We start from the raw sequence: 26,693 nt of genomic DNA, 5'->3' as shown, positions 1-26,693 counted from the left end.
TCACCTGTCTCTCTCTCACCTGTCTCTCTCTAACCTGTCTCTCTCACCCTGTCTCACCTGTCTCTCTCCTCCCGAGTCTCTGAGTTTCCGCGACTGTTCGTCGATCATCATGGCAAGCAGCCGTTTGTCCTGCGGCCTCGAGCAGCAGCTGGCCCCCGCAGTGCGGTCACCCGTCGCTGCTGGATGCGGGCCCGGTTCGGCCAAAGTACACAGGATACTGAAACGACGGGCGGGGGTAAAGGGGGGTTAGACAGAGGGGAGAGGGTCGGGGAGGGAACGGTGAAGGACAGAGTCAAAGACAAGGGTCAGAGACAGGGTTAGGGAAGGACAGGATCAGGGATATGAAGGCCAGGAGGAAATGATACACAAAAGGCAGGTTTCGGGTTATAGAGCCGTTGCGAGACAGATTATGATCCTATGCTCGTCACGTGAAATTACATATGAGTGAATCATCAGCTGGGATCCAACGAGAGAAATCCATGAAGTTGCATCAAAATTGTAATTTGTAACGTTATGCTCTATCCTACGTTCAACTGAGGTACTGATATTATTCCCTCCAAACTTATCTCTCCCCCCACCCCCACCTCCCTCCACTCCGTCGCCACCCACCAGAGTATGAGTATGACGTAGACGGCGAACCCGGGCGAGGTAATGTAGGAGAGGTAGTAGACCAGCTGGTCGTTCCACTGGTCCACGATGTCGGTCACCACCTGCCACGGCTGCGACAGATCCTGGAACGGACCCGCATGACGACGAGCTGCGCACTCTGTGGGAAAGACGGGGAGAGGGGCGCCGTTAGTGGTTTGAGAATCTGCGCAATCTGTGGAAGAGACGGCAGAGCGGAGACGATAGTGAAACCGGAGCTGACCGAGAGTCACCAGCTAATTACGAGGCCTGTTGGAAGGACGCAGGAGAGCGGAGCCGATATGGATAACGCCAACTGCTGACGTTGGAAAGTTATCGCCAGTCTTTCGCTTACAATGAGCAGGACTAAATGCGCAAACGGGTATCATGCCTATGCGAGACGCATATCAGTTATCTGTTTCGATCTTACTGTTTCGAAACTTAGCGATACTCTTTACAGATAAACACGCTTTGTCGTATCAGATTTCAGCAGACAGTAAAACTATTAATTACTAGCCCCAATCTAGTGAACTTCCAAGGGTCAGCACTCAACTGGATCCGTGCTCAACACCCTCACTCCCTACCCAGCATGGCAGCAACGAACCCAGCGTGATGGCACCCCACACAACACGTCAACACCCGCTCCCAACAGGCAACATCGGTCCTTACTTGAAGACGACCACTCCGACGGCCGCCATGGCCGCCATCATGGAGACGAAGGCCACCAGTTGGAACACGGTGCGGGTCTGTGCCGCGCGCCACGAGTTGGCCGCCGGCTCGCAGCTGGACAGACAGCTGAACTGAAAACCACAGCGGGTGGTATGTGTTATAAATGGCCGCCGGCTCGCAGCTGGACAGACAGCTGAATTGGAAACCACAGCGGGTGGCATGTGTTATAAATGGACGCCGGCTCGCAGCTGCACAGACAGCTGAACTGGAAACCACAGCGGGTGGTATGTGTTATAAATGGTCGCCGGTTCGCAGCTAGACAGACAGCTCAACTGGAAACCACAGCGGGTGGTATGTGTTATAAATGGCCGCCGGCTCGCAGCTGGACAGACAACTGAACTGGGAACGCGGTGTTATTGTGTAAACAAGCGTGGGAATAAGTTAGTTATAGAAAGTGAGCCACGGCAAAACTGGACTCAAAGTTCATTCAGTCGGTTAGTGTGTGAGAATATAAAACGCATAACTATTAGGTATCTGACATTTCAGAGAAACATTACAGCAAATGAATGCAACGATTATAAGCAACAACTAGCAAAGAAACACAAAACAAGTATAACACAGCATCGCTTCGAAAACATCACATTTATCAAGACAGTAAGAGCTGGCACAACAGGTCTGCTGACGCACCCAAAAGATTACTAATACCTTGCCGACCCTGCTGGCCCTGATCCCGGCGTGAGCGCCCACCTTTTTGACGTAGAACGAGCAGAAGAGTTTGACGGTGCCGATGACGGTGATGAGGGGGCTGAAGTAGAGGCCCAGCCAGACGAGCGTCTGCGAGTACACCAGAAACATGGTGTTGCTGGCCAACTCGAACTTGGGACGCCCGATCCGCGTCAGGCCCGCCCTGTGGGGTCAGAGGGTGAACAGAGGACGTGTCAGAAGGCTTTGGGGGTACTTTGGGAGGTGGGTCAGGATTGGGGTACTATTACAGGGTTACAGGGTTGCGAGAATTTAGCCATTGGAGCTAATTCGTTACACTTGTTGACTAGTTACCAGGGAGTTAGGGTATTGGTAACTTCCCCCCACGCTTGGTAAAGTCTAAATCCCCACGCTTCCGCTCCAACCTGGTTACCTGACCTGTGCCGTGTACTGTGCATAGCGACGTAACCACCTGAACAGCTGGTTCCTGACAAACTCTCCCAGCGGTGGGGTACTGTTCCATACGCTACCGTACAGAGTGCACCCACCTGAACAGCTGGTTCCTGACAAACTCTCCCAGGAGTGAGAGTACGAGTGTGAAGATGAACTCCATGATGACCAGCTGGTAGATCACCTGGCCCAGCTCGCTCTCCCAACACTGGAACACAGCGGTAGTGGGTGAGCAGGGATCGGGGAAAGGGTATTAGGATGGTGCGCTGCACAATCACCTGACCCAGCTCGCTCTCCCAGCACTGGAACACAGCGGTAGTGGGTGAGCAGGGATCGGGGAAAGGGTATTAGGATGGTGCGCTGCACAATCACCTGACCCAGCTCGCTCTCCCAACACTGGAACACAGCGGTAGTGGGTGAGCAGGGATCGGGGAAAGGGTATTAGGGATGGTGCGCTGCACAATCACCTGACCCAGCTCGCTCTCCCAGCACTGGAACACAGCGGTAGTGGGTGAGCAGGGATCGGGGAAAGGGTATTAGGATGGTGCGCTGCACAATCACCTGACCCAGCTCGCTCTCCCAACACTGGAACACAGCGGTAGTGGGTGAGCAGGGATCGGGGAAAGGGTATTAGGATGGTGCGCTGCACAATCACCTGACCCAGCTCGCTCTCCCAACACTGGAACACAGCGGTAGTGGGTGAGCAGGGATCGGGGAAAGGGTATTAGGATGGTGCGCTGCACAATCACCTGACCCAGCTCGCTCTCCCAACACTGGAACACAGCGGTAGTGGGTGAGCAGGGATCGGGGAAAGGGTATTAGGATGGTGCGCTGCACAATCACCTGACCCAGCTCGCTCTCCCAACACTGGAACACAGCGGTAGTGGGTGAGCAGGGATCGGGGAAAGGGTATTAGGATGGTGCGCTGCACAATCACCTGGCCCAGCTCGCTCTCCCAACACTGGAACACAGCGGTAGTGGGTGAGCAGGGATCGGGGAAAGGGTATTAGGATGGTGCGCTGCACAATCACCTGGCCCAGCTCGCTCTCCCAACACTGGAACACAGCGGTAGTGGGTGAGCAGGGATCGGGGAAAGGGTATTAGGATGGTACGCTGCACAATCACCTGACCCAGCTCGCTCTCCCAACACTGGAACACAGCGGTAGTGGGTGAGCGGGGTCAGGGGAAAGGGTATTAGGATGGTGCGCTGCACAATCACCTGACCCAGCTCGCTCTCCCAACACTGGAACACAGCGGTAGTGGGTGAGCAGGGATCGGGGAAAGGGTATTAGGATGGTGCGCTGCACAATCACCTGACCCAGCTCGCTCTCCCAACACTGGAACACGGCGGTAGTGGGTGAGCAGGGATCGGGGAAAGGGTATTAGGATGGTGCGCTGCACAATCACCTGGCCCAGCTCGCTCTCCCAACACTGGAACACGGCGGTAGTGGGTGAGCAGGGATCGGGGAAAGGGTATTAGGATGGTACGCTGCACAATCACCTGACCCAGCTCGCTCTCCCAACACTGGAACACAGCGGTAGTGGGTGAGCAGGGATCGGGGAAAGGGTATTAGGATGGTGCGCTGCACAATCACCTGACCCAGCTCGCTCTCCCAACACTGGAACACAGCGGTAGTGGGTGAGCAGGGATCGGGGAAAGGGTATTAGGATGGTACGCTGCACAATCACCTGACCCAGCTCGCTCTCCCAGCACTGGAACACAGCGGTAGTGGGTGAGCAGGGATCGGGGAAAGGGTATTAGGATGGTACGCTGCACAATCACCTGACCCAGCTCGCTCTCCCAACACTGGAACACGGCGGTAGTGGGTGAGCAGGGATCGGGGAAAGGGTATTAGGATGGTGCGCTGCACAATCACCTGACCCAGCTCGCTCTCCCAACACTGGAACACAGCGGTAGTGGGTGAGCGGGGATCGGGGAAAGGGTATTAGGATGGTACGCTGCACAATCACCTGGCCCAGCTCGCTCTCCCAACACTGGAACACAGCGGTAGTGGGTGAGCAGGGATCGGGGAAAGGGTATTAGGATGGTGCGCTGCACAATCACCTGACCCAGCTCGCTCTCCCAACACTGGAACACGGCGGTAGTGGGTGAGCAGGGATCGGGGAAAGGGTATTAGGATGGTACGCTGCACAATCACCTGACCCAGCTCGCTCTCCCAACACTGGAACACAGCGGTAGTGGGTGAGCAGGGATCGGGGAAAGGGTATTAGGATGGTGCGCTGCACAATCACCTGACCCAGCTCGCTCTCCCAACACTGGAACACAGCGGTAGTGGGTGAGCAGGGATCGGGGAAAGGGTATTAGGATGGTGCGCTGCACAATCACCTGACCCAGCTCGCTCTCCCAACACTGGAACACAGCGGTAGTGGGTGAGCAGGGATCGGGGAAAGGGTATTAGGGATGGTGCGCTGCACAATCACCTGGCCCAGCTCGCTCTCCCAACACTGGAACACGGCGGTAGTGGGTGAGCAGGGATCGGGGAAAGGGTATTAGGATGGTGCGCTGCACAATCACCTGACCCAGCTCGCTCTCCCAGCACTGGAACACAGCGGTAGTGGGTGAGCAGGGATCGGGGAAAGGGTATTAGGATGGTGCGCTGCACAATCACCTGGCCCAGCTCGCTCTCCCAACACTGGAACACAGCGGTAGTGGGTGAGCAGGGATCGGGGAAAGGGTATTAGGATGGTGCGCTGCACAATCACCTGACCCAGCTCGCTCTCCCAGCACTGGAACACAGCGGTAGTGGGTGAGCAGGGATCGGGGAAAGGGTATTAGGATGGTGCGCTGCACAATCACCTGACCCAGCTCGCTCTCCCAGCACTGGAACACAGCGGTAGTGGGTGAGCAGGGATCGGGGAAAGGGTATTAGGATGGTACGCTGCACAATCACCTGACCCAGCTCGCTCTCCCAACACTGGAACACAGCGGTAGTGGGTGAGCAGGGATCGGGGAAAGGGTATTAGGATGGTGCGCTGCACAATCACCTGACCCAGCTCGCTCTCCCAACACTGGAACACAGCGGTAGTGGGTGAGCAGGGATCGGGGAAAGGGTATTAGGATGGTACGCTGCACAATCACCTGACCCAGCTCGCTCTCCCAACACTGGAACACAGCGGTAGTGGGTGAGCAGGGATCGGGGAAAGGGTATTAGGATGGTGCGCTGCACAATCACCTGACCCAGCTCGCTCTCCCAACACTGGAACACAGCGGTAGTGGGTGAGCAGGGATCGGGGAAAGGGTATTAGGGATGGTGCGCTGCACAATCACCTGGCCCAGCTCGCTCTCCCAACACTGGAACACGGCGGTAGTGGGTGAGCAGGGATCGGGGAAAGGGTATTAGGATGGTGCGCTGCACAATCACCTGACCCAGCTCGCTCTCCCAGCACTGGAACACAGCGGTAGTGGGTGAGCAGGGATCGGGGAAAGGGTATTAGGATGGTGCGCTGCACAATCACCTGACCCAGCTCGCTCTCCCAACACTGGAACACAGCGGTAGTGGGTGAGCAGGGATCGGGGAAAGGGTATTAGGATGGTGCGCTGCACAATCACCTGGCCCAGCTCGCTCTCCCAGCACTGGAACACAGCGGTAGTGGGTGAGCAGGGATCGGGGAAAGGGTATTAGGATGGTACGCTGCACAATCACCTGACCCAGCTCGCTCTCCCAACACTGGAACACAGCGGTAGTGGGTGAGCAGGGATCGGGGAAAGGGTATTAGGATGGTGCGCTGCACAATCACCTGACCCAGCTCGCTCTCCCAACACTGGAACACAGCGGTAGTGGGTGAGCAGGGATCGGGGAAAGGGTATTAGGATGGTGCGCTGCACAATCACCTGACCCAGCTCGCTCTCCCAACACTGGAACACAGCGGTAGTGGGTGAGCAGGGATCGGGGAAAGGGTATTAGGATGGTGCGCTGCACAATCACCTGGCCCAGCTCGCTCTCCCAACACTGGAACACAGCGGTAGTGGGTGAGCAGGGATCGGGGAAAGGGTATTAGGATGGTACGCTGCACAATCACCTGGCCCAGCTCGCTCTCCCAGCACTGGAACACAGCGGTAGTGGGTGAGCGGGGATCGGGGAAAGGGTATTAGGATGGTACGCTGCACAATCACCTGACCCAGCTCGCTCTCCCAACACTGGAACACGGCGGTAGTGGGTGAGCAGGGATCGGGGAAAGGGTATTAGGATGGTGCGCTGCACAATCACCTGACCCAGCTCGCTCTCCCAACACTGGAACACAGCGGTAGTGGGTGAGCAGGGATCGGGGAAAGGGTATTAGGATGGTGCGCTGCACAATCACCTGACCCAGCTCGCTCTCCCAACACTGGAACACAGCGGTAGTGGGTGAGCAGGGATCGGGGAAAGGGTATTAGGATGGTGCGCTGCACAATCACCTGACCCAGCTCGCTCTCCCAACACTGGAACACAGCGGTAGTGGGTGAGCAGGGATCGGGGAAAGGGTATTAGGATGGTGCGCTGCACAATCACCTGACCCAGCTCGCTCTCCCAACACTGGAACACAGCGGTAGTGGGTGAGCAGGGTCAGGGGAAAGGGTATTAGGATGGTGCGCTGCACAATCACCTGACCCAGCTCGCTCTCCCAACACTGGAACACAGCGGTAGTGGGTGAGCAGGGATCGGGGAAAGGGTATTAGGATGGTGCGCTGCACAATCACCTGACCCAGCTCGCTCTCCCAACACTGGAACACAGCGGTAGTGGGTGAGCAGGGATCGGGGAAAGGGTATTAGGATGGTGCGCTGCACAATCACCTGACCCAGCTCGCTCTCCCAACACTGGAACACAGCGGTAGTGGGTGAGCAGGGATCGGGGAAAGGGTATTAGGATGGTGCGCTGCACAATCACCTGACCCAGCTCGCTCTCCCAACACTGGAACACAGCGGTAGTGGGTGAGCGGGGTCAGGGGAAAGGGTATTAGGATGGTACGCTGCACAATCACCTGGCCCAGCTCGCTCTCCCAACACTGGAACACAGCGGTAGTGGGTGAGCAGGGATCGGGGAAAGGGTATTAGGATGGTACGCTGCACAATCACCTGACCCAGCTCGCTCTCCCAACACTGGAACACAGCGGTAGTGGGTGAGCAGGGATCGGGGAAAGGGTATTAGGATGGTACGCTGCACAATCACCTGACCCAGCTCGCTCTCCCAGCACTGGAACACAGCGGTAGTGGGTGAGCAGGGATCGGGGAAAGGGTATTAGGATGGTGCGCTGCACAATCACCTGACCCAGCTCGCTCTCCCAAACACTGGAACACAGCGGTAGTGGGTGAGCAGGGATCGGGGAAAGGGTATTAGGATGGTGCGCTGCACAATCACCTGACCCAGCTCGCTCTCCCAACACTGGAACACAGCGGTAGTGGGTGAGCAGGGATCGGGGAAAGGGTATTAGGATGGTGCGCTGCACAATCACCTGACCCAGCTCGCTCTCCCAACACTGGAACACAGCGGTAGTGGGTGAGCAGGGATCGGGGAAAGGGTATTAGGATGGTGCGCTGCACAATCACCTGACCCAGCTCGCTCTCCCAACACTGGAACACAGCGGTAGTGGGTGAGCAGGGATCGGGGAAAGGGTATTAGGATGGTACGCTGCACAATCACCTGACCCAGCTCGCTCTCCCACCACTGGAACACAGCGGTAGTGGGTGAGCAGGGATCGGGGAAAGGGTATTAGGATGGTGCGCTGCACAATCACCTGACCCAGCTCGCTCTCCCAACACTGGAACACGGCGGTAGTGGGTGAGCAGGGATCGGGGAAAGGGTATTAGGATGGTGCGCTGCACAATCACCTGACCCAGCTCGCTCTCCCAACACTGGAACACAGCGGTAGTGGGTGAGCAGGGATCGGGGAAAGGGTATTAGGATGGTACGCTGCACAATCACCTGGCCCAGCTCGCTCTCCCAACACTGGAACACAGCGGTAGTGGGTGAGCAGGGATCGGGGAAAGGGTATTAGGATGGTGCGCTGCACAATCACCTGACCCAGCTCGCTCTCCCAACACTGGAACACAGCGGTAGTGGGTGAGCAGGGATCGGGGAAAGGGTATTAGGATGGTGCGCTGCACAATCACCTGACCCAGCTCGCTCTCCCAACACTGGAACACAGCGGTAGTGGGTGAGCAGGGATCGGGGAAAGGGTATTAGGATGGTGCGCTGCACAATCACCTGACCCAGCTCGCTCTCCCAACACTGGAACACAGCGGTAGTGGGTGAGCAGGGATCGGGGAAAGGGTATTAGGATGGTGCGCTGCACAATCACCTGACCCAGCTCGCTCTCCCAGCACTGGAACACAGCGGTAGTGGGTGAGCAGGGATCGGGGAAAGGGTATTAGGATGGTGCGCTGCACAATCACCTGGCCCAGCTCGCTCTCCCAACACTGGAACACAGCGGTAGTGGGTGAGCAGGGATCGGGGAAAGGGTATTAGGATGGTGCGCTGCACAATCACCTGACCCAGCTCGCTCTCCCAACACTGGAACACAGCGGTAGTGGGTGAGCAGGGATCGGGGAAAGGGTATTAGGATGGTGCGCTGCACAATCACCTGGCCCAGCTCGCTCTCCCAACACTGGAACACGGCGGTAGTGGGTGAGCAGGGATCGGGGAAAGGGTATTAGGATGGTGCGCTGCACAATCACCTGACCCAGCTCGCTCTCCCAGCACTGGAACACGGCGGTAGTGGGTGAGCAGGGATCGGGGAAAGGGTATTAGGATGGTGCGCTGCACAATCACCTGACCCAGCTCGCTCTCCCAGCACTGGAACACAGCGGTAGTGGGTGAGCAGGGATCGGGGAAAGGGTATTAGGATGGTGCGCTGCACAATCACCTGGCCCAGCTCGCTCTCCCAACACTGGAACACGGCGGTAGTGGGTGAGCGGGGATCGGGGAAAGGGTATTAGGATGGTACGCTGCACAATCACCTGACCCAGCTCGCTCTCCCAGCACTGGAACACGGCGGTAGTGGGTGAGCAGGGATCGGGGAAAGGGTATTAGGATGGTGCGCTGCACAATCACCTGACCCAGCTCGCTCTCCCAACACTGGAACACAGCGGTAGTGGGTGAGCAGGGATCGGGGAAAGGGTATTAGGATGGTGCGCTGCACAATCACCTGGCCCAGCTCGCTCTCCCAACACTGGAACACAGCGGTAGTGGGTGAGCAGGGATCGGGGAAAGGGTATTAGGATGGTGCGCTGCACAATCACCTGACCCAGCTCGCTCTCCCAGCACTGGAACACAGCGGTAGTGGGTGAGCAGGGATCGGGGAAAGGGTATTAGGATGGTACGCTGCACAATCACCTGACCCAGCTCGCTCTCCCAACACTGGAACACAGCGGTAGTGGGTGAGCAGGGATCGGGGAAAGGGTATTAGGATGGTACGCTGCACAATCACCTGACCCAGCTCGCTCTCCCAACACTGGAACACAGCGGTAGTGGGTGAGCAGGGATCGGGGAAAGGGTATTAGGATGGTGCGCTGCACAATCACCTGACCCAGCTCGCTCTCCCAACACTGGAACACAGCGGTAGTGGGTGAGCGGGGTCAGGGGAAAGGGTATTAGGATGGTGCGCTGCACAATCACCTGGCCCAGCTCGCTCTCCCAACACTGGAACACAGCGGTAGTGGGTGAGCAGGGATCGGGGAAAGGGTATTAGGATGGTGCGCTGCACAATCACCTGACCCAGCTCGCTCTCCCAACACTGGAACACAGCGGTAGTGGGTGAGCAGGGATCGGGGAAAGGGTATTAGGATGGTGCGCTGCACAATCACCTGACCCAGCTCGCTCTCCCAGCACTGGAACACAGCGGTAGTGGGTGAGCAGGGATCGGGGAAAGGGTATTAGGATGGTACGCTGCACAATCACCTGACCCAGCTCGCTCTCCCAACACTGGAACACAGCGGTAGTGGGTGAGCAGGGATCGGGGAAAGGGTATTAGGATGGTGCGCTGCACAATCACCTGGCCCAGCTCGCTCTCCCAGCACTGGAACACAGCGGTAGTGGGTGAGCAGGGATCGGGGAAAGGGTATTAGGATGGTGCGCTGCACAATCACCTGACCCAGCTCGCTCTCCCAGCACTGGAACACGGCGGTAGTGGGTGAGCAGGGATCGGGGAAAGGGTATTAGGATGGTGCGCTGCACAATCACCTGACCCAGCTCGCTCTCCCAGCACTGGAACACAGCGGTAGTGGGTGAGCAGGGATCGGGGAAAGGGTATTAGGATGGTGCGCTGCACAATCACCTGACCCAGCTCGCTCTCCCAACACTGGAACACAGCGGTAGTGGGTGAGCAGGGATCGGGGAAAGGGTATTAGGGATGGTGCGCTGCACAATCACCTGACCCAGCTCGCTCTCCCAACACTGGAACACAGCGGTAGTGGGTGAGCAGGGATCGGGGAAAGGGTATTAGGATGGTGCGCTGCACAATCACCTGACCCAGCTCGCTCTCCCAACACTGGAACACAGCGGTAGTGGGTGAGCAGGGATCGGGGAAAGGGTATTAGGATGGTGCGCTGCACAATCACCTGGCCCAGCTCGCTCTCCCAACACTGGAACACAGCGGTAGTGGGTGAGCAGGGATCGGGGAAAGGGTATTAGGATGGTGCGCTGCACAATCACCTGACCCAGCTCGCTCTCCCAACACTGGAACACAGCGGTAGTGGGTGAGCAGGGATCGGGGAAAGGGTATTAGGATGGTGCGCTGCACAATCACCTGGCCCAGCTCGCTCTCCCAACACTGGAACACAGCGGTAGTGGGTGAGCAGGGATCGGGGAAAGGGTATTAGGATGGTGCGCTGCACAATCACCTGACCCAGCTCGCTCTCCCAGCACTGGAACACAGCGGTAGTGGGTGAGCAGGGATCGGGGAAAGGGTATTAGGATGGTACGCTGCACAATCACCTGACCCAGCTCGCTCTCCCAACACTGGAACACAGCGGTAGTGGGTGAGCAGGGATCGGGGAAAGGGTATTAGGATGGTGCGCTGCACAATCACCTGACCCAGCTCGCTCTCCCAGCACTGGAACACAGCGGTAGTGGGTGAGCAGGGATCGGGGAAAGGGTATTAGGATGGTGCGCTGCACAATCACCTGACCCAGCTCGCTCTCCCAACACTGGAACACAGCGGTAACGTGTGAACGGGGTCGACAGGGGAAAAGGGTGTTACAAAGGTAATATCAATATTTGCGAATCAATATCTGCGACTCAATATTTGATTGCCATCTGACAGCATTTGACAAGTCCCGACTAGAGAAAGCACAGAACAGGGCGGCACGCCTTATCACTGACACACCTCGAAGGACGTCTACAGCGGGCCTCCGGAAAGAGCTGGGCTGGACCTCACTAGTAGACAGACGTTGGGCCCACAAAGTGCAACTCTATCACAAGATAGCATTAGATGATCGTGTTCCGGACTTTATAAAAGACATCATACCCAAAACGAGAAACCTAGAGATAGAGAGAAATCTGCGATGCACACAGTCCACTCAACGCACCATCCCAGCAGTCCGCTCAGCTTCCTACGCGAGATCTATCATCCCAACAACAACAAGAATCTGGAACGAACTACCCAACGACTTACGAGCCGAACACAGCAAAAAATTCTTCAAAAAGAGGCTGTATGCATATGCCGGTATAAACATGTCACCTAGCTCCTACCTAAGCACAGGTTCCAAAATTGGAAACCGGCTTCACACCCGACTCAGGCTTAATTCATCAGATCTTAAAGACCACAGATTCAAATTAGGGAAAAGTGATTCAGCCAAGTGCAGATGTGGTGCTGCTACAGAAAACAACGAGCATTTCCTCCTTATCTGTCCACTCTTTCGCACAGAACGAGAAGAATTGTTCGAAAGGTTAACTGAACTTCTCAGTGAGAACTTTCAAAACATTCCTCGGAAAAAGAAAATAGAAACACTGCTAAATGGGCCTTCGCGAGTTATGAAGGTTACCCGCCATGACACCGCCATGGCCGTCCAGAGCTATATACTCAAAACGCGGAGATTTGCCTGCTAGAACTAGGAGCAGCACTTCCATTTCGGAATACAGAGCAATGGCGCGAGTAGGGGCGGGGACAGGCGTTTTGGCCAAGGCAGGGTCGACTTCGCTATGTTAATATTGACATTTTGATTAAGATCAGTAGTGATTAGTAGTGTTCGATTAGAAGTGTTATTGTCTGCTTTCTACGTGTTTCGAGCGGCGTCTCGTTTTAAGCGCCATAGCGCTTCTACGCCAATCGTAATGTTTCGACAAGTGTGAATATGGATGCTCAAATAAATCATCTCTCATCTCATCTCATCTCATCTCAGGTACGATGCACAATCACCCAGTCACTCTCACAGCACTTAAAACAGTAAGTGTAGCTGGTGACCAGGGTCAAGGAGGGAAAAGGGAGAGGCATCACGGTGGGACACTGCACACTTGTACACGATTGGTTAAATGAATTCCAAAGCGTTGACATGGTTCGGTTAGCCTTGAAACTGCACCAGTATGTAGGCCGGCCACCGCATCACATTCACTGTCAACATTACAACGTACGATCAATAAAGCCAACAGGGTTGTGATACAATAGGAGGTGTAGATGACGTGAGTACTCACCTGTTTTCCCGTCTGTTTATCCAGCCAAAAACTGATGGTGACACCCAGGATGACAGCCTCCAGCACGATGGTCCTGCAAACGACATAAAAATTTGAAATACTACACGGTTCAAAAAATATTGCAGTTGAGAACGAACGGGTGTCAAATTATATCACACCCAAATGGCACACACAGGTAGCTATGATGTGCCCAGTGGATCCGATTTAAAACAAAAATATGCTCTCCCCCATTAGCAACCCGCTATCATCTTTATCCGCCTAATATAAGCCAACATCACACCCAGTCCCTCGGATCAGTTTCCTGGCTCCTCCATATTCTCAGTTCTCATCCCCTTTCTCATTCATTTCCTCCCTTCCCCAGTCCCCTCACCTCGCTAGTGTGACGTAGACCTGGTATCTCAGCTGCCCGTAGAGCTCCAGCTGCGCCAGACGGCTGAACGCGAACGGCAGCAGGTACACGAGTACGGTGACCACCACCGCGAACGCCGCCACACGCAGAAAACCGGGGGACACGTTCTGAGGGAAGGCGAAGGGTGCGGTAGTAATTGACGGTATGAGACAGATAGTGGTGATAGATTTGATAGCAACGGCAGCGTAAACAAGGACAGGAAGAATAAACCGCAGCAATCAATAGAAAACGTTCATTTTTTTATCTAATACGTGGCTGAATCTTTCAAACTCGTATCCACACCACATTATAAGGTCGTGAAACACAACTCTAGCATACGTCAATTCATATTCTAACACTGGTCAAGAAGCAGCTCTGAGGGTGAAGATCCAAACACCGCCACGGTAAAGAGTCACCGTGTCACTCTTCCAGCTGACCTGCTGTTGCTGCAGCAGGTACCTGGTGAGGAAGCCGACGCCGACCAGCGTGCCGGCAATCACAGAGTTCACCAGACAGCGGATGGCCCAGACCATCTTACCGGGGCCCGGCGGCTGGCCGTCCTCGGGCACCAGCGAGCGCTGCTTGCGCACCAGGTCGCACGTCATCTCCTGCGGGGTCCGACATGAGACAGAGGTCACGGAAGGTCAGGAAAAAGTCACACGTCATCTCCTGCGGGGTCGGACAGAGGTCACGGAAGGTCAGGAAAAGGTCACACGTCGTCTCCTGCGGGGTTAGACAGAGGCCACGGAGGTCAGGCAAAGGTCACACGTCGTCTCCTGCGGGGTCAGACAGAGGCCACGAAGGTCAGCACAGGACGTCACAAGTCATCTGCGGGGCAACGAAGATCACGGAGGGTCAGAGGTCACGGAGGTCAAGAAAAGGTCACACGTCGTCTCCTGCGGGGTCAAGGAGAGGTCACAGGGGATCATTAACAGGTCACAGTTCATTTCCTGCAGGGTAACACAGAGGTCAAAGAGGTCACGGGGGTCACACAGAGGTCACCAGGGGTGAGCACAAGGTCACACGGCATCTCCTGCAGGGGGCACAGGGGTCAGAGAAAGGTCACAGGGGTAACACCAAGTCATCTGTGGGATCAGACAGGGTCAGCAGCAGGGGACACGTCATCTCCTAGGGCCCAGAAAGGTCACACACCATTAATTATCATGCATTTGGGGTCAAAGACGAGTCCAACGTCATCTCCTAGTGTTACAGAGAGGTCACATTGTGCCGCTAACTCACCCTGAGTTCGTTGTAGATGGCGTTGTGCCGCAGGCTGGCCATCTTCTCCGAGGCGATGCTGAAGTCCCAGCTGCACAGCACCTTGTTGAAGAAGACGTTACGAGACACGCTGGAGGCGTCGATGAAGTTGGCCCGGTACAGGCGGGCCGTGCTGCAAAACGAATTGGAAGAAGGGGGGGGGGTGTTACCTAAGTTATTTGAGGTAAAAATAAACCCTTATTTATCGGCATCGTCGTTTGACGGATAGATATTGGTATTGGGCTCAATTGACACTGGATGGAAGCTCACGCCAAACAATGCGTAAAAACCTGGTATAATTTCTCAGGTACATTTATGTTGCGCAGAAAAACAATGCTGCATGGGATGTCTGAAGTGCGTACGTTTCATATGAGGCCCGTGTAGATATTTGTTGGTAAGTATCCACTCAGCTCGCGAGAATTAGTGAAGTGAGGGTAGTGCCCACTGCCCAATGAGAAAATAAAAGGCCTGCACCAGTATCGGATCAAAATAAAGGTATATAGAACAATGCAAACAAAAGTCATTCATCGCATCTAAATTATAGTCCATTTTATTTCAAAAGGCGCACGGCCCGAAAATCGATTTTAGAATTGTCACGTGCAAAGTGATGGTTTTTACAGAAATCAACTATAGTCTGTTTTTTTTAGCAGCTGCCGGTCGTTTAAAGCGCCTGTCTGATAAGTGCGCGAGGAGCGAAAGCAAAAATGCTATGGAAATCCTGCAAATCCTGAAACTTTGCACATCCGTAACTTTTCTTCGACATGAACTAAAAAGAAGGAAAAGATGTCTTTTTCGAAGCTAAAATGTTCCCCAATCGATCGCCAGACCAAGGAGGTGATTTTCAATGTTTTTGAATTTTGTTCAAAAGAGAAAAGTAACATGGCCTTAACAGGAGAACCATGCGGTTCATATTGTTTGGTTCACCCAAATAAAGTGTATGAGAGAGTGAATCTGATGACTGGTGTCTCCGAGCGGACAGTTCGCAACATCATGAAAGAAAAGGAAGTCGGCGAGTTCAAGTCTCCTATGAAGTCAGCCCCACGGACGGGAGTCGTTCAGAAAATCGACGATTTCGACGTGTGTGCCATAAAACGAGCCATACACAGCATGTACGAAAAGGGTGAGCGAGTTACCCTAAACTCGATCCTGATGAAGGTGACAAGTGAGCTGGACTTAACCTTCAGTCGCAGCTCCCTGCGCAAGATCCTCCTCCAGAACGGCTTCCGTTACAGGAAGGTAAACAACAGGAAGCTGCTGATGGAGCGCCCGTACGTGCGGGCTGCAAGAGCCCGCTACCTCAGAGAAATGCGCAGGATCCGCAATACTGAGCCCGACCGAGCAGTCATCTATCTCGATGAAACGTGGTTCAGTCAGTTTGATTTTGATCAAAAAGGCTGGCTGGATGATCGCGAGTTTTGTGGCAGAAGAAGTGTTGTTGGCAAAGGCAAGCGTCTGATCATTGTCCATGCTGGATCCAGAGATGGATTTGTCGGTGATGCCTTGCTTACCACCTGGACCGACGGCAAGAGCACCGACTACCACGACTCGATGAATGCGCAACATTTCGAGGAATGGTTCTCCAGCCTACTCCAGAACATCCCGGCTAACAGCGTTATCGTCATGGACAACGCCAGCTACCACAGCCGGATTAAAAACAAGACCCCGACGACCAGTAACAAGAAAGGGGAGATCCAGGCATGGCTGGAAGAAAATGGCATTTCATATGCCGACGACATGCTCAAAGTGGAGCTTCTGGAGCTGGTTCACAAGCACGCTCCCCCAAAAACGTACTATGTGGATGAACTGGCAAAAGAAAAAGGACACACAGTGGTCAGGCTGGCACCCTACAGTTGCGACCTGAACCCGATCGAAATGATATGGGCTCAACTGAAAACGTATGTGAGACAACGCAACAGAAGCGGAAGCATGGGAGCCATCAAGCTGCTTGTGGAAGAGGCGGTGGCCCACATCCCACCCTCGGCATGGGCTAAGTGCTGCGATCACGTGGAAGTGCTCGAAGAGCGCTACTGGCAGCACGAGAACGTGGCCGAAGAGGTGGAGCGCGTCGTCGTTACCCTGGGAAGCAGTGATAGTGAAGACGAAGACACAGAAGACGAGTAGAAGACGAGAGGAGCTGTGCTGGGCTGACTCGCTATACGGTGATGACTGATGATGATCGCATGATTATGATTTGCGATTATGCACGAGGCAGGCGTGAACAGCTGGATGCAGACTGCACTGGGATGACCTTCAGAATATATGGTTTACTTTTTGCTCTTTCGTTTGACCTTTGATTTGACAAAATTTGACCTTTGATGACCTCTGGTGACCTGACCTTTGACCTGACCTAAAAATGACTGATGTGTTTTCTTCATTATTTCTTTTGCTCTTTCGAATAACGCTTACTGCGAGTCGCTACTTGGCCCAGGAGCTGATTTAGACGGGGGTGGGTTCAGACACCCCCGGCCCGGCGCGGAAGTCGCCGAGTACCGGCCCGGCGCTGTTTAAAATACAAACGACGCCCGGACATTTGAGCACTTTTGCATTTCATATAGGTATGATGCAATCTACATATAAAGAACAGTGATAAGGCGGTATACACAAGCTGGTTTCATTCCTAAATTATTCACTTTCTCAATCTCCTGCCTCCTGCTATCGCTGGCACCATGGCACGACTTTTGTACCATCTTCGCTGACACAAAGAGGCCACCTGGCCAGGGAACGTTGCCCTCCTCTCAACCCCTCTCTCCTCTTTTTATATAGTGTACAAACTGATAGCGCAAGAACGGTGATGACAATTCTCAAGAAGGGTTGTGAGGCGTAAAAGACAAATCCGCAGCTTATTCCACCAGCCTAAGTGAAAGTCAGCACAATTCTGAATGCTGGAGCCTGAGTGTGGAGAACATGGCAAGTTCAGTACGACAGCTGGATCGACACGGATCGATACTGGATTGATACGCTCCATTCGGGCCGCCATAAAAGGAGCCGATAGAAAGTGTCTCGTATTTCTGTTTTCGCAGTCTCAAAAGCACGCGCAGTTGCAATTTAGGCACTTAAAACGACCGGCAGCTGCTAAAAAAAAAACAGACTATAACACCGGCTTGGCACATTTCGAAATCAGACTGGTCGGCTCGGTCGGCTGGTCTCTGACTTGCGGATAGTTTGGAAAAAAGTATAGACATACGACTCATAATGAGGAACTGTGAATCGAAAATGCTTCCACACGGGGTCTAGCCGTAGGCACTAAACAAATTATTAAGATGATCACGTGGATGACCTGTTTACAGACCTACAAAAGTAACATACCGATTGGCATTTTGTTTTACGTTTATTTCTGTTGAGTACAAAAAGAAACATGAGCCAGCATCTCTGCCGATCTATTACAATGCTGATCGATCGATTTCTGTATTGGGAAGAAGTCGGGTATGCGCCTACTAAATCTGGAAAGACTTAAAAGACGACTGAAGTTTGCACGTAGCATGCGAGAACACAATGTAAGAGTTAAGACAACAATATGGAACGTCACCAGCTTCAGCAGCTAACAATTACATGTTTTCCATGAGCTTGCCGTTCAGAATTCCGGCCCCCGCGACAGATTCTGTCTTGAATGTTTAAAGATTTGCCGCTTGCTAGTTTCTCAAGTGATGAGCTGGCTGTGGAATCAATGTTACTCTATGAGTGACGTTAAATTTGCATACAAAATCAACAGTATGACTCAAATCTATGAGTTTACTAAGTACTATAAGCTAAATTGAACAACTTGCTCCGTTGCACTGCACTTATCTTTCAAAAATGGCCGAGAAATTCAGAGAAATTCATCTCAGCTTGCGTTTGCTTGCGTTATTTTCTAGCGTCTCGCACGTGCCAACTCCAAAATAATACTTCGGGCCATGAGCCTTTTGAAAAAAATGGACTATAGGTGAATTAGTAAAACCCTCTTCATAAATCATTTTCGATGAATCTAGAGTGCATACCCTCCACAGATCACATGATTAGCTTATCGTGCAGCGGGACAAGTACTGATACGGGTCCCATAAAACACCCCGTACCACGTCCATATCTACCGGCGGCAGTGGTGGCGGCCGGCCTCAAACCCACCCGATAGCGCCGTAACAGAGACCACCTGTCCGCGTCCTCTCTATCAGGGCGCAGCGCAGTGAGTAGAAACCCCGCTATCAGGGTAATGACGCCACCGGCGCCGGGCGACTATCGAGGATGGAGGTGCGGAGGTATAGAGATGATGGCGGCGACTGAGAGGTTTTGTCGCAGAGGAGCAGAGGATCTGTGAAAGGATACGGAGGGTGAGAGAAAGTGGTCAATACAATGGGAAACGTAAGAGGAGAAATGAGAATACGAAGGAAAAGCAACAAAACGGAAAAATAGGTGTGGCGAAATGCGTTAGCATTATAGGAGGTCACTGAAAGACAAGGAAAAGTGCTGGTTTATCACATTTTTTTTTCTGCGCTCCCGTTGTGTTACTACATCGGCATTGACATTTGCAAACCCCGGTTGAAGTATTCCAAAGAAATTCAAGGTATGAACTCACAACAATTTTCAGATAGCATCATAAATGTTGACCTCCATAAACATCTATGATGCACACATCAAAATCACGCATCATATTTACGTAAAATATCCGCCAAGCATCCCACCGTCGAAAAAAAAAAACAGGCACTTACACCACGGCCAGAAAGGCAAGCTGCAGGGCCAGACAGATCGTGACAGTGAAGAAATAGGCGCGGGGCATGCTGTAGATGAGGCCCCCAAACAGGGCTACGTCCGCCCGGTAGTAGAAACCGTAGTAGAGTTCGGTCGTGTTCAGCCAGCCCTAGGGAACAGGGCACGAGCGTGGTAGAAAACGTGGGGCAAATGCCAGCGTGGTGAAAAACGAAAAGAGCACAGTAACCAAAACCAGCGGGTTAAAAATGCCTAGCAGCAGCTGAACAGGGTTTGAAAATGCAAGATGCAAACATAATGTCACACTATGAATTAGAGAAAGCAAAATGCAGCAAATAAAATAAATGAGGAAACAAAGGAGGAGCACTGAACAATGGCAAAGAGGGTTTATGCTATCGAACACGTCTATGTACAACATACACAAAAAAAAACGCTTGCAAGATAATATCTCAATTTTATTACTCAACTCTAAATTAAACGAAACACCAGTCTATGTGCAATGAAATTAGACATCCAAACTCAGCCAATAACACACATCACATAACCAAAAGACACTACACATAAAGCGCTCTCCCTAACATCGGACGTGGGTGACGCTACCCTGACGTCACCTCTAACCTGAAAGAAATGTCCCGACCAGCCAACATTAAATCCCAACGAGCTCATCAACCTCGGTCATTGGCGTACCAAGACAGCCACTCGGTTTAAGTTACGCCGGCCATATGATGACGCCAAATAATTTGATCGATCTCATATGTGCCTCACCTGGTTCTCCGCATTCAATTTCTGAATCATCACCTGATCTCGTCCCCACTTCAGCCCAATCGTCGACCCCGATCCATATTCTAGGAAAAGGTTCACCAACTCACCTGTCACGAGAATACATCTCCCTTGACCCTTACCCACATGTCTCGTGCATATGTAGAACCTAACCCACGTCCTGTTCTCTGAGGACTTCTCCTTGACCCACCTGTCCGGTGAAGAGGTTGCCGAAGTGGAACGGCTGGTTGCCGCTGTACGCCGTCATGTCAGGCGGCGTCTGGTTGACGAAGACGCCCACAGCGCTGGCGAACGCCTCGCGAGGCTCGTGGGTTCGCAGCAGCAGCTGGGGTGTCATCAGGAAACCCACACTGGGAACAGAAAGATCATAAGTAAATCCTCAGGAAGCGTCCTACCTTATCGTCCGATCAAGGTGGGCAGGAACCCAGAAACGAAGTTCTACACACAAAATTCAGGCTTATCAGTATCCTTAAATAGAAATTGAGAAATCATGGAGCATCGATGCAAATATGTCGACAACTGGTAATCGACCCCGGTTCCAGAACGCGTTAAATTCGCACATACCGAAGCGACATACATGGCGAAAGCCAAAGGCCCAGCCTGACTTATGAAGCTATCTGAAAAGTATCAGCCGCATCTGCACCCCTTCTTGTCGTTCTATTAGATCCTCCCCCCTCCCCCCCCCCCCCCACGGCCCTCCGTCCTAATTCCACTCACACGGCCAGCATGGTGAAGAGGTTGAGGTAGAACAGCGACTCCAGGAACTCGAAGTAGGTGGCCACGCCGCTGCCGAGCTGGCCGCGCAGTCGCTGCAGGTGGCCCTTCCACAGCTTCACGAACTCGAACGCGTCGGAGAAGGCGCGACCCACCTGGGCGGGAAAAATGACACCTGGGTCAGATATGTTCCGACCAGCACAGGGCGGACTGACTGGTATAAACATGAGGAAACGTAGCAGAGTGAACAGGTATGGGCAAAATGCGGGGAAGTTGTTAGCATAAATATTATGAAAAATCGCAGTCGGCGACGGTTCGGTTTCTTCAAAAACCACAAACTATTGCCGAAGCTGCTGCCTTGGTAGTCCCGTTTTACCATTCCATTATAATTATATAATTGAATTACAAATACAGAAAATTAAGTTTTTCCTTAATCTAGCGAATCTCCCAAGAGTCTCCCATCCACGGTCCTCACCTGGACCAGCGAGTAGTGGAAGTTGCTGCTCAGCTGCGTCCAGAAGCCGATGCGCCTGCTCTGCTGCCGGTCCCGCTGCTCCAGTCGCTGCTTCACCTGACGTTTGTACGACAGCGGACGCTCCAGTTCACGCAGGGTATTCCTGATGAAGGGAAAGGGCCGAAGAGGGGTCGTTTGTAGGAGAACGGTCGCTCCAGCTCCCAAAGAGTGCTCCTGATTGGGAGGGAGGAGAGGGGTGGTCGATTGTAGGACAGCGGCCGCTCGAGTTACCTCAGCGTGTTCCTACAGACCCGGGAGGGGGCGGGGTCTTAACGAAACCACGCACCGTCGCCGTCGCCCTGAGACCGGTTCTCATCTCACTTCTCGCCCCCACCCTCTTTAAAGGGACTATCCCACCTTCTAAAATGTTGTTAAAACCAGTTAAATTGTGCCCGACTTTATAGATTGGATGACCAGGAACACGGTTCTGGCATTTATTTTCCATTAAACATCTTAGGCTTCCCATATTCCAAACACAAACTTTCAAATATGTGACGTCACAGCCCAAAATTACCTCCTTCCCCAGGCCACATTACTGTCATAAAGCTGATTCTTTTTACTCTGTAGGCACCACAACAAAGTTCAGACCAAGTTTTAAGCGATTTTTCAACGAACAAACCCATTTAAATCAGAATTACTAAACGAGGTGACGTCACACTAACGGTCGCTCCATGTTGAAGATAGGGCCTTGTACAAGGCCCATTTTCAAATGAAGGGAACGAATTTCTTCAACACCAAGAGGCCGCGGGGGTTGCAACCTAGATAGATAGTGGTTTCTGAACCTCGCCGCAAACTTGGCTATCTCAACTCAAACCCCATGTTAAAGGTGGGATAGTCCCTTTAACACACATCAAGTCATTCCCCAACTGAGTCGTCTATGCAAAAAAGAGCACTAACATATTGTCTTACCTTATCAATTCATTCATACTTTCTTCGACTTCATGATAGGCGTTTGGTTTCACAACCCGACCTCCAAGATCCCCGTCTGCCAAGTGCCAATCCAGCGCTGGTAGTCCGATTCCATTCCCATTTCCTAGCTCTCTCGGGCGCCTATCCCCGGCCCCCGGTAGCCGTGTGTATGCCGTGGGTCAGTGTCGGTACTCACAGTTCGACCTGTCTGGCCAGGTTGGCGTCAACCATGTCTCCCTCTCCGCGCTGGATCTCGTCCACCACGGCGTCCACATCGTCACCGAACCTGGGGAGGAAGAAAGTCAGACAGTTTCCTAACCTGAGTACAGGGCAGGGTTCAGCTTCAGGGACTTCAGGGTACACAATCGTCACCGAACCTGAGAACCAGGACAGAGTCAACCAACTACCAAGTACCCAAGGATCGGGAAAGTCAGCCACATATCCATTGAAACTAGGCAATGGATGGCAGAGTAATTACAACACACTTCGAATCAACGAAGAAGACCGTAGAATGACAACAAATATCTCACGGCATCAACATTAATTCAACGTAACACAACTCTCTATCGCATAACGCTGTATATTACGTAGCATCGCACACTCAAACATCCCGCGAATTCCCGTGACGTCAGATCACAGACTCAGTCTGACTCACCTGGCAACGTCGATGGCGCCGCGGATGGTGCCTCCGTACGAGTGGACCGACCTGAGCGTGCTGTAGGCCACGTCAGAGCCGCTGCCGCGACGGCGGCGCAGCGTCCGGCCGCCTGAGACGGCAGAGAGCGGGGCGGAGTCACATAGGGGACAGCGGAAGAGCGCGGCCAAATGAGGTCTTGTGGGAAGTGTTGGTCTAAACGTTAAACAGTTAAACACTATTGTCGGCATGTGGTGTTATCAGACATTCAACGGTGATTTTTACGTCTTGTGACTCACAACACAGCACAATCAGACTTTCTCACTGTTCAATGCTCACCCAGACTCCTTATTTGCGCTTACTGTTCTCAAGTTCACTGTGTTGCTTCTCACATACCAACCGGCAGCTCGGGAGGTCATCGCTTCATTTGGAGCTCCGTACTCACCTGTGGGGGCTCGGGAGGGCAGCTCCCGCAGCAGAGTCTGGGTAAAGCTCGAGTACTGCCGGCCGTGTTGGTAAAACTCCTCCTCCCTGCCGTGGGCAGATAGAAAGCGGCTGTGATAACAGCTGACAAACAATGAAACCTATGCACATTTGTGTACCATTGCCTAGCTTCTGGTGAGCAGAGATAGAGAAAATCACTTATCGCATCAACATATATATTTGTAGCCGTTTGTTAAGTTTCCGTGTAAAATTCTGAACAATCGTTAAGGATCCTCTGCACTGTTCGACATCACGAACAAAACGCAGCCTCAGCCTTCTCAAGCTGTATGAGAAAAAAACTTTCACACTTCTCGATCGTCCATCTATCCGCGACATCTAATTATACACCGTGCGGCGTGCGCCCGGCGCCGCCCCAGTCATCCCCCGGCGCTGTCGACCTCCCCGCCGCTCACCCGTTGGAGCTGGTGCGCTCCTGCAGCTCGACCATCTCTCCATCCGTCGCCGGGCCGACCGCCGCCGACGGGAACAGGCCCACCGGCACCCACGAGGTGGGCTCCGAGGAGCGGTCCCGGGAGCGCGGACCTCGCGCCATCGCCTCCTCTTCCGCCGCAAACGCGCCGTTCGTGTACTCCCGCGCCCGGTAGTCTGATGGAAGGGGAAGGGTTGGAATATTCTTGCTAAATGGAAATTGCATTGTGCAGTTAATATCATAAGAGCCAATATAAATTAGTTAAACAGATTACTTTAATGAAACAGACAGATTAATTAAACAGAGCCAAAATAAATCACACTCCAAATCATATGGGACTTGTCCAAAATTGAAATAGTCATCCATGATCTCACCAGATCTCAATCTGTAGAGAAAATTGGACTCAGAGCTAAGAACACATCAGATCCCCAAACAAATAACTGCTGCATCTTTGTTTCTACATCTACAATGCTGTATATTAGGCCTTCAATTCCTTCAGATCCAAGATCAAGGTCCATGGGATCAGATCCCAGATCCATTTTGTCAGAATCCTTGGCACTGTTCAAGTGTCTGTGGCTTCTGCGGCTCCCACCATAAAAAGGCTGAGCTTAGCTGGTAGCCAATCAGGTGAGGGCAGCATTCTGGGTATGGCATCACACTTCCTCCGGCTCCTGTTGCTGCTCGAAAGCACCCACAGGGAAACTTCAACATAAACTGTGTGCGCAAGACAAAACATTACAGATTTCACCACTCTTTGTATAGGTTGGTACCTTGACATAGACCCGGGAACAGGGGGGCAGCGGGGGCGCTTGCCCCCCCAACTTGAGAGCCGAGGGGGCGGCGCCCCCTCAACATTGAGGCAGCGAGAAAAGATCTTTCCTCCCTTTTCTGGACTTTTTTCCTTCTTGTTTCCTTCATACATCTATACGCATCAACACATGGCATTTTCCTTGCCATCTGAATGGTTTCTGCTGATACAGTAGGTATCGATTTGACATCTGCTATTGACTATTGTCATCCCGCTTTGATTTGGGCCTGATCGTGGCCATAAGTTTGGCAGGCCAGATTTTATACTGCACCAGCTTGAGTCAACTTTGAGAAATACATAACGTACAACGGTGGTAAAATCGTTGCTATTATAGGTATAACACAGTTTACCCGCTCCGGATGTGATGGAGGGCCGAGGGGTGTGGGGCAATGAGTGCACTGACGTGGCGCCCTCGGAGGGCCGATATGGGATTAAAGCTCAGCGACACTAAGGGCTTGTGTGGTGCCTTCGGTTATCGGTAGCACCCTCAGAATCACCGGCATAGGGCCCTCAGAGCCGCTGGTAAGGGGCCTTTAGAGGCACTGGTGTGGGGCCGCCATGCAGGTGCCGGTGTGGGCGCTCAGAGGTGCTAGTGTGATTCTCTCAGAGGCGCCGATGAGGGTCCTTACAAGTTGCTGGGATCCTCATTGACGCTGGTGTGGGGCCGTTACAGACGGGTGTGGGGCCTTTAGTGCTGCTGACGCGAACTCTCTACAAGCCGGCAGGGAGTCTCAGTGACCGGCAAGGGGACCTTACGCCGGCAGAAGAAGTCCTGTGGGGTCCTTAGAGACAGGCCCTCATAGGCGCCGACGAGGGCCCCACAGTTGCCGTTATGGGCCCTCAGAAAATTAAGTGTGGGACCATCACAGGCGGGAAATGCCCCTAGAACTGGCACCTCATAGGCCGGTAAGACCTCTCAGAGGCCAGTAACGGGCCTTTAAAGGCCCGTTACTGGCCTCTGAGAGGTCTTGGAGATCACCGAGGTGTCCTTAAAAGCCGCAAGAGGCCCTCAGACGCCGGCGTCGGACCCTTATGGAGATCTTAGTGTGGCTATTTAGGGCCCATGAGGTGCTCAGACGAGCCCCATGGGGCTCTTCTGAGTAGAAATATGGCCATCGTTAACCCTCAGCGGTCAAATGGCGCCGCAGGGCCCCTCGGACCCGAGTCCCCTTTATCCCGATGGGGGGGGGGGGGGGTACGTGTTCCCTTAGACCCCTAGCTACGCCACTGTTTCATATGCATCATGTCAGGTATTTTAGGCTCGCCCCCCCAACTTGAAAATCGTTCCCGGGCCCCTGTACCTTGACCTATCATGATTCTGTTTTGCAATAAAGCAATTAAATAATTAAAATTTAAGCATTTTAGGTGGTAGGTTTTAGGTTGTAGGTTAGGTTTGGTTTGAATAGAAAGCATCTCTGGGCATAGCGCCTCTCCTTGGTTGAAAAAACAAGTGTGATGCCTGCTTTAGGACTATACCACCTGGCTGCGGGAGCTAGAGCGGCCGCAGAGCACCTGGATCAGGATGGGGCCCTACACATGTCTGCTTTTCACATTTCAAATGCATGTTTCCAAATCTCCAATAAATACTAACCCATTTTAGCTCAGCTGCGAGGAAGACCTGGACCCAACTCCGGGATGAAGCATGCTGCGCATCAACAGGCAGACTGCAGGTGAACAAGCTAGCAAGGGAATTTTACAGATAAGCTATCAATCAATGCGCGAAAGCTTGTCTTATCAAATAAACGTGACGAATCAACATATCACAGAATATAACCCAATCGCAGCTAGCACAGATAGGAAAATGACAAAGCTTCTTTCTTCTGCAAAACAAAGCGGGGCCATGCACACAGGCATTTATTTCCCGTTGAATTAGGAGTACTTTATTATCACGTGACTTTGGTGGTCACAAATTGGTTATCTTGCTTTTTATTTCAGTTTTGTTGTCTCAAAGAATTTATAAAATTCATAAAATTTGTTTTTAAATGTTTCAAAATACAATTACTGATTTTTAGAGCTAGAGTTAAGAAT

At 52.8% G+C, this 26,693-nt stretch overlaps 1 protein-coding gene across 1 annotated transcript; it reads right to left on the bottom strand.

Moving 5' to 3' along the window:
- Positions 1-57: 57 nt before the first annotated feature.
- On the bottom strand, positions 58-26,536 carry LOC122369677 (transmembrane channel-like protein 5; the record flags this gene model as incomplete). Its single annotated transcript, XM_043344587.1, has 18 exons — positions 26,257-26,536; positions 23,841-24,033; positions 23,390-23,475; positions 22,966-23,077; positions 22,507-22,596; positions 21,363-21,504; positions 20,891-21,042; positions 20,364-20,523; positions 19,396-19,544; positions 14,699-14,849; positions 13,897-14,067; positions 13,442-13,587; positions 13,072-13,144; positions 2,544-2,653; positions 2,041-2,200; positions 1,294-1,424; positions 585-766; positions 58-179 (listed from the first exon to the last, which is right to left on the bottom strand). Coding segments are annotated over exons 1-18 (2,334 nt in total), but the record flags the coding sequence as incomplete, so codon positions are not given.
- Positions 26,537-26,693: the final 157 nt, after the last annotated feature.

The sequence above is a fragment of the Amphibalanus amphitrite genome, unplaced genomic scaffold (assembly GCF_019059575.1).
Source record: "Amphibalanus amphitrite isolate SeventyFive unplaced genomic scaffold, NRLGWU_Aamphi_draft 001061F_arrow, whole genome shotgun sequence".
Lineage (NCBI taxonomy): Eukaryota > Metazoa > Arthropoda > Thecostraca > Balanomorpha > Balanidae > Amphibalanus > Amphibalanus amphitrite.
The sequence above is the reverse complement of the archived record's forward strand: the minus strand, read 5'-3'. Positions and strand labels throughout refer to the sequence as shown.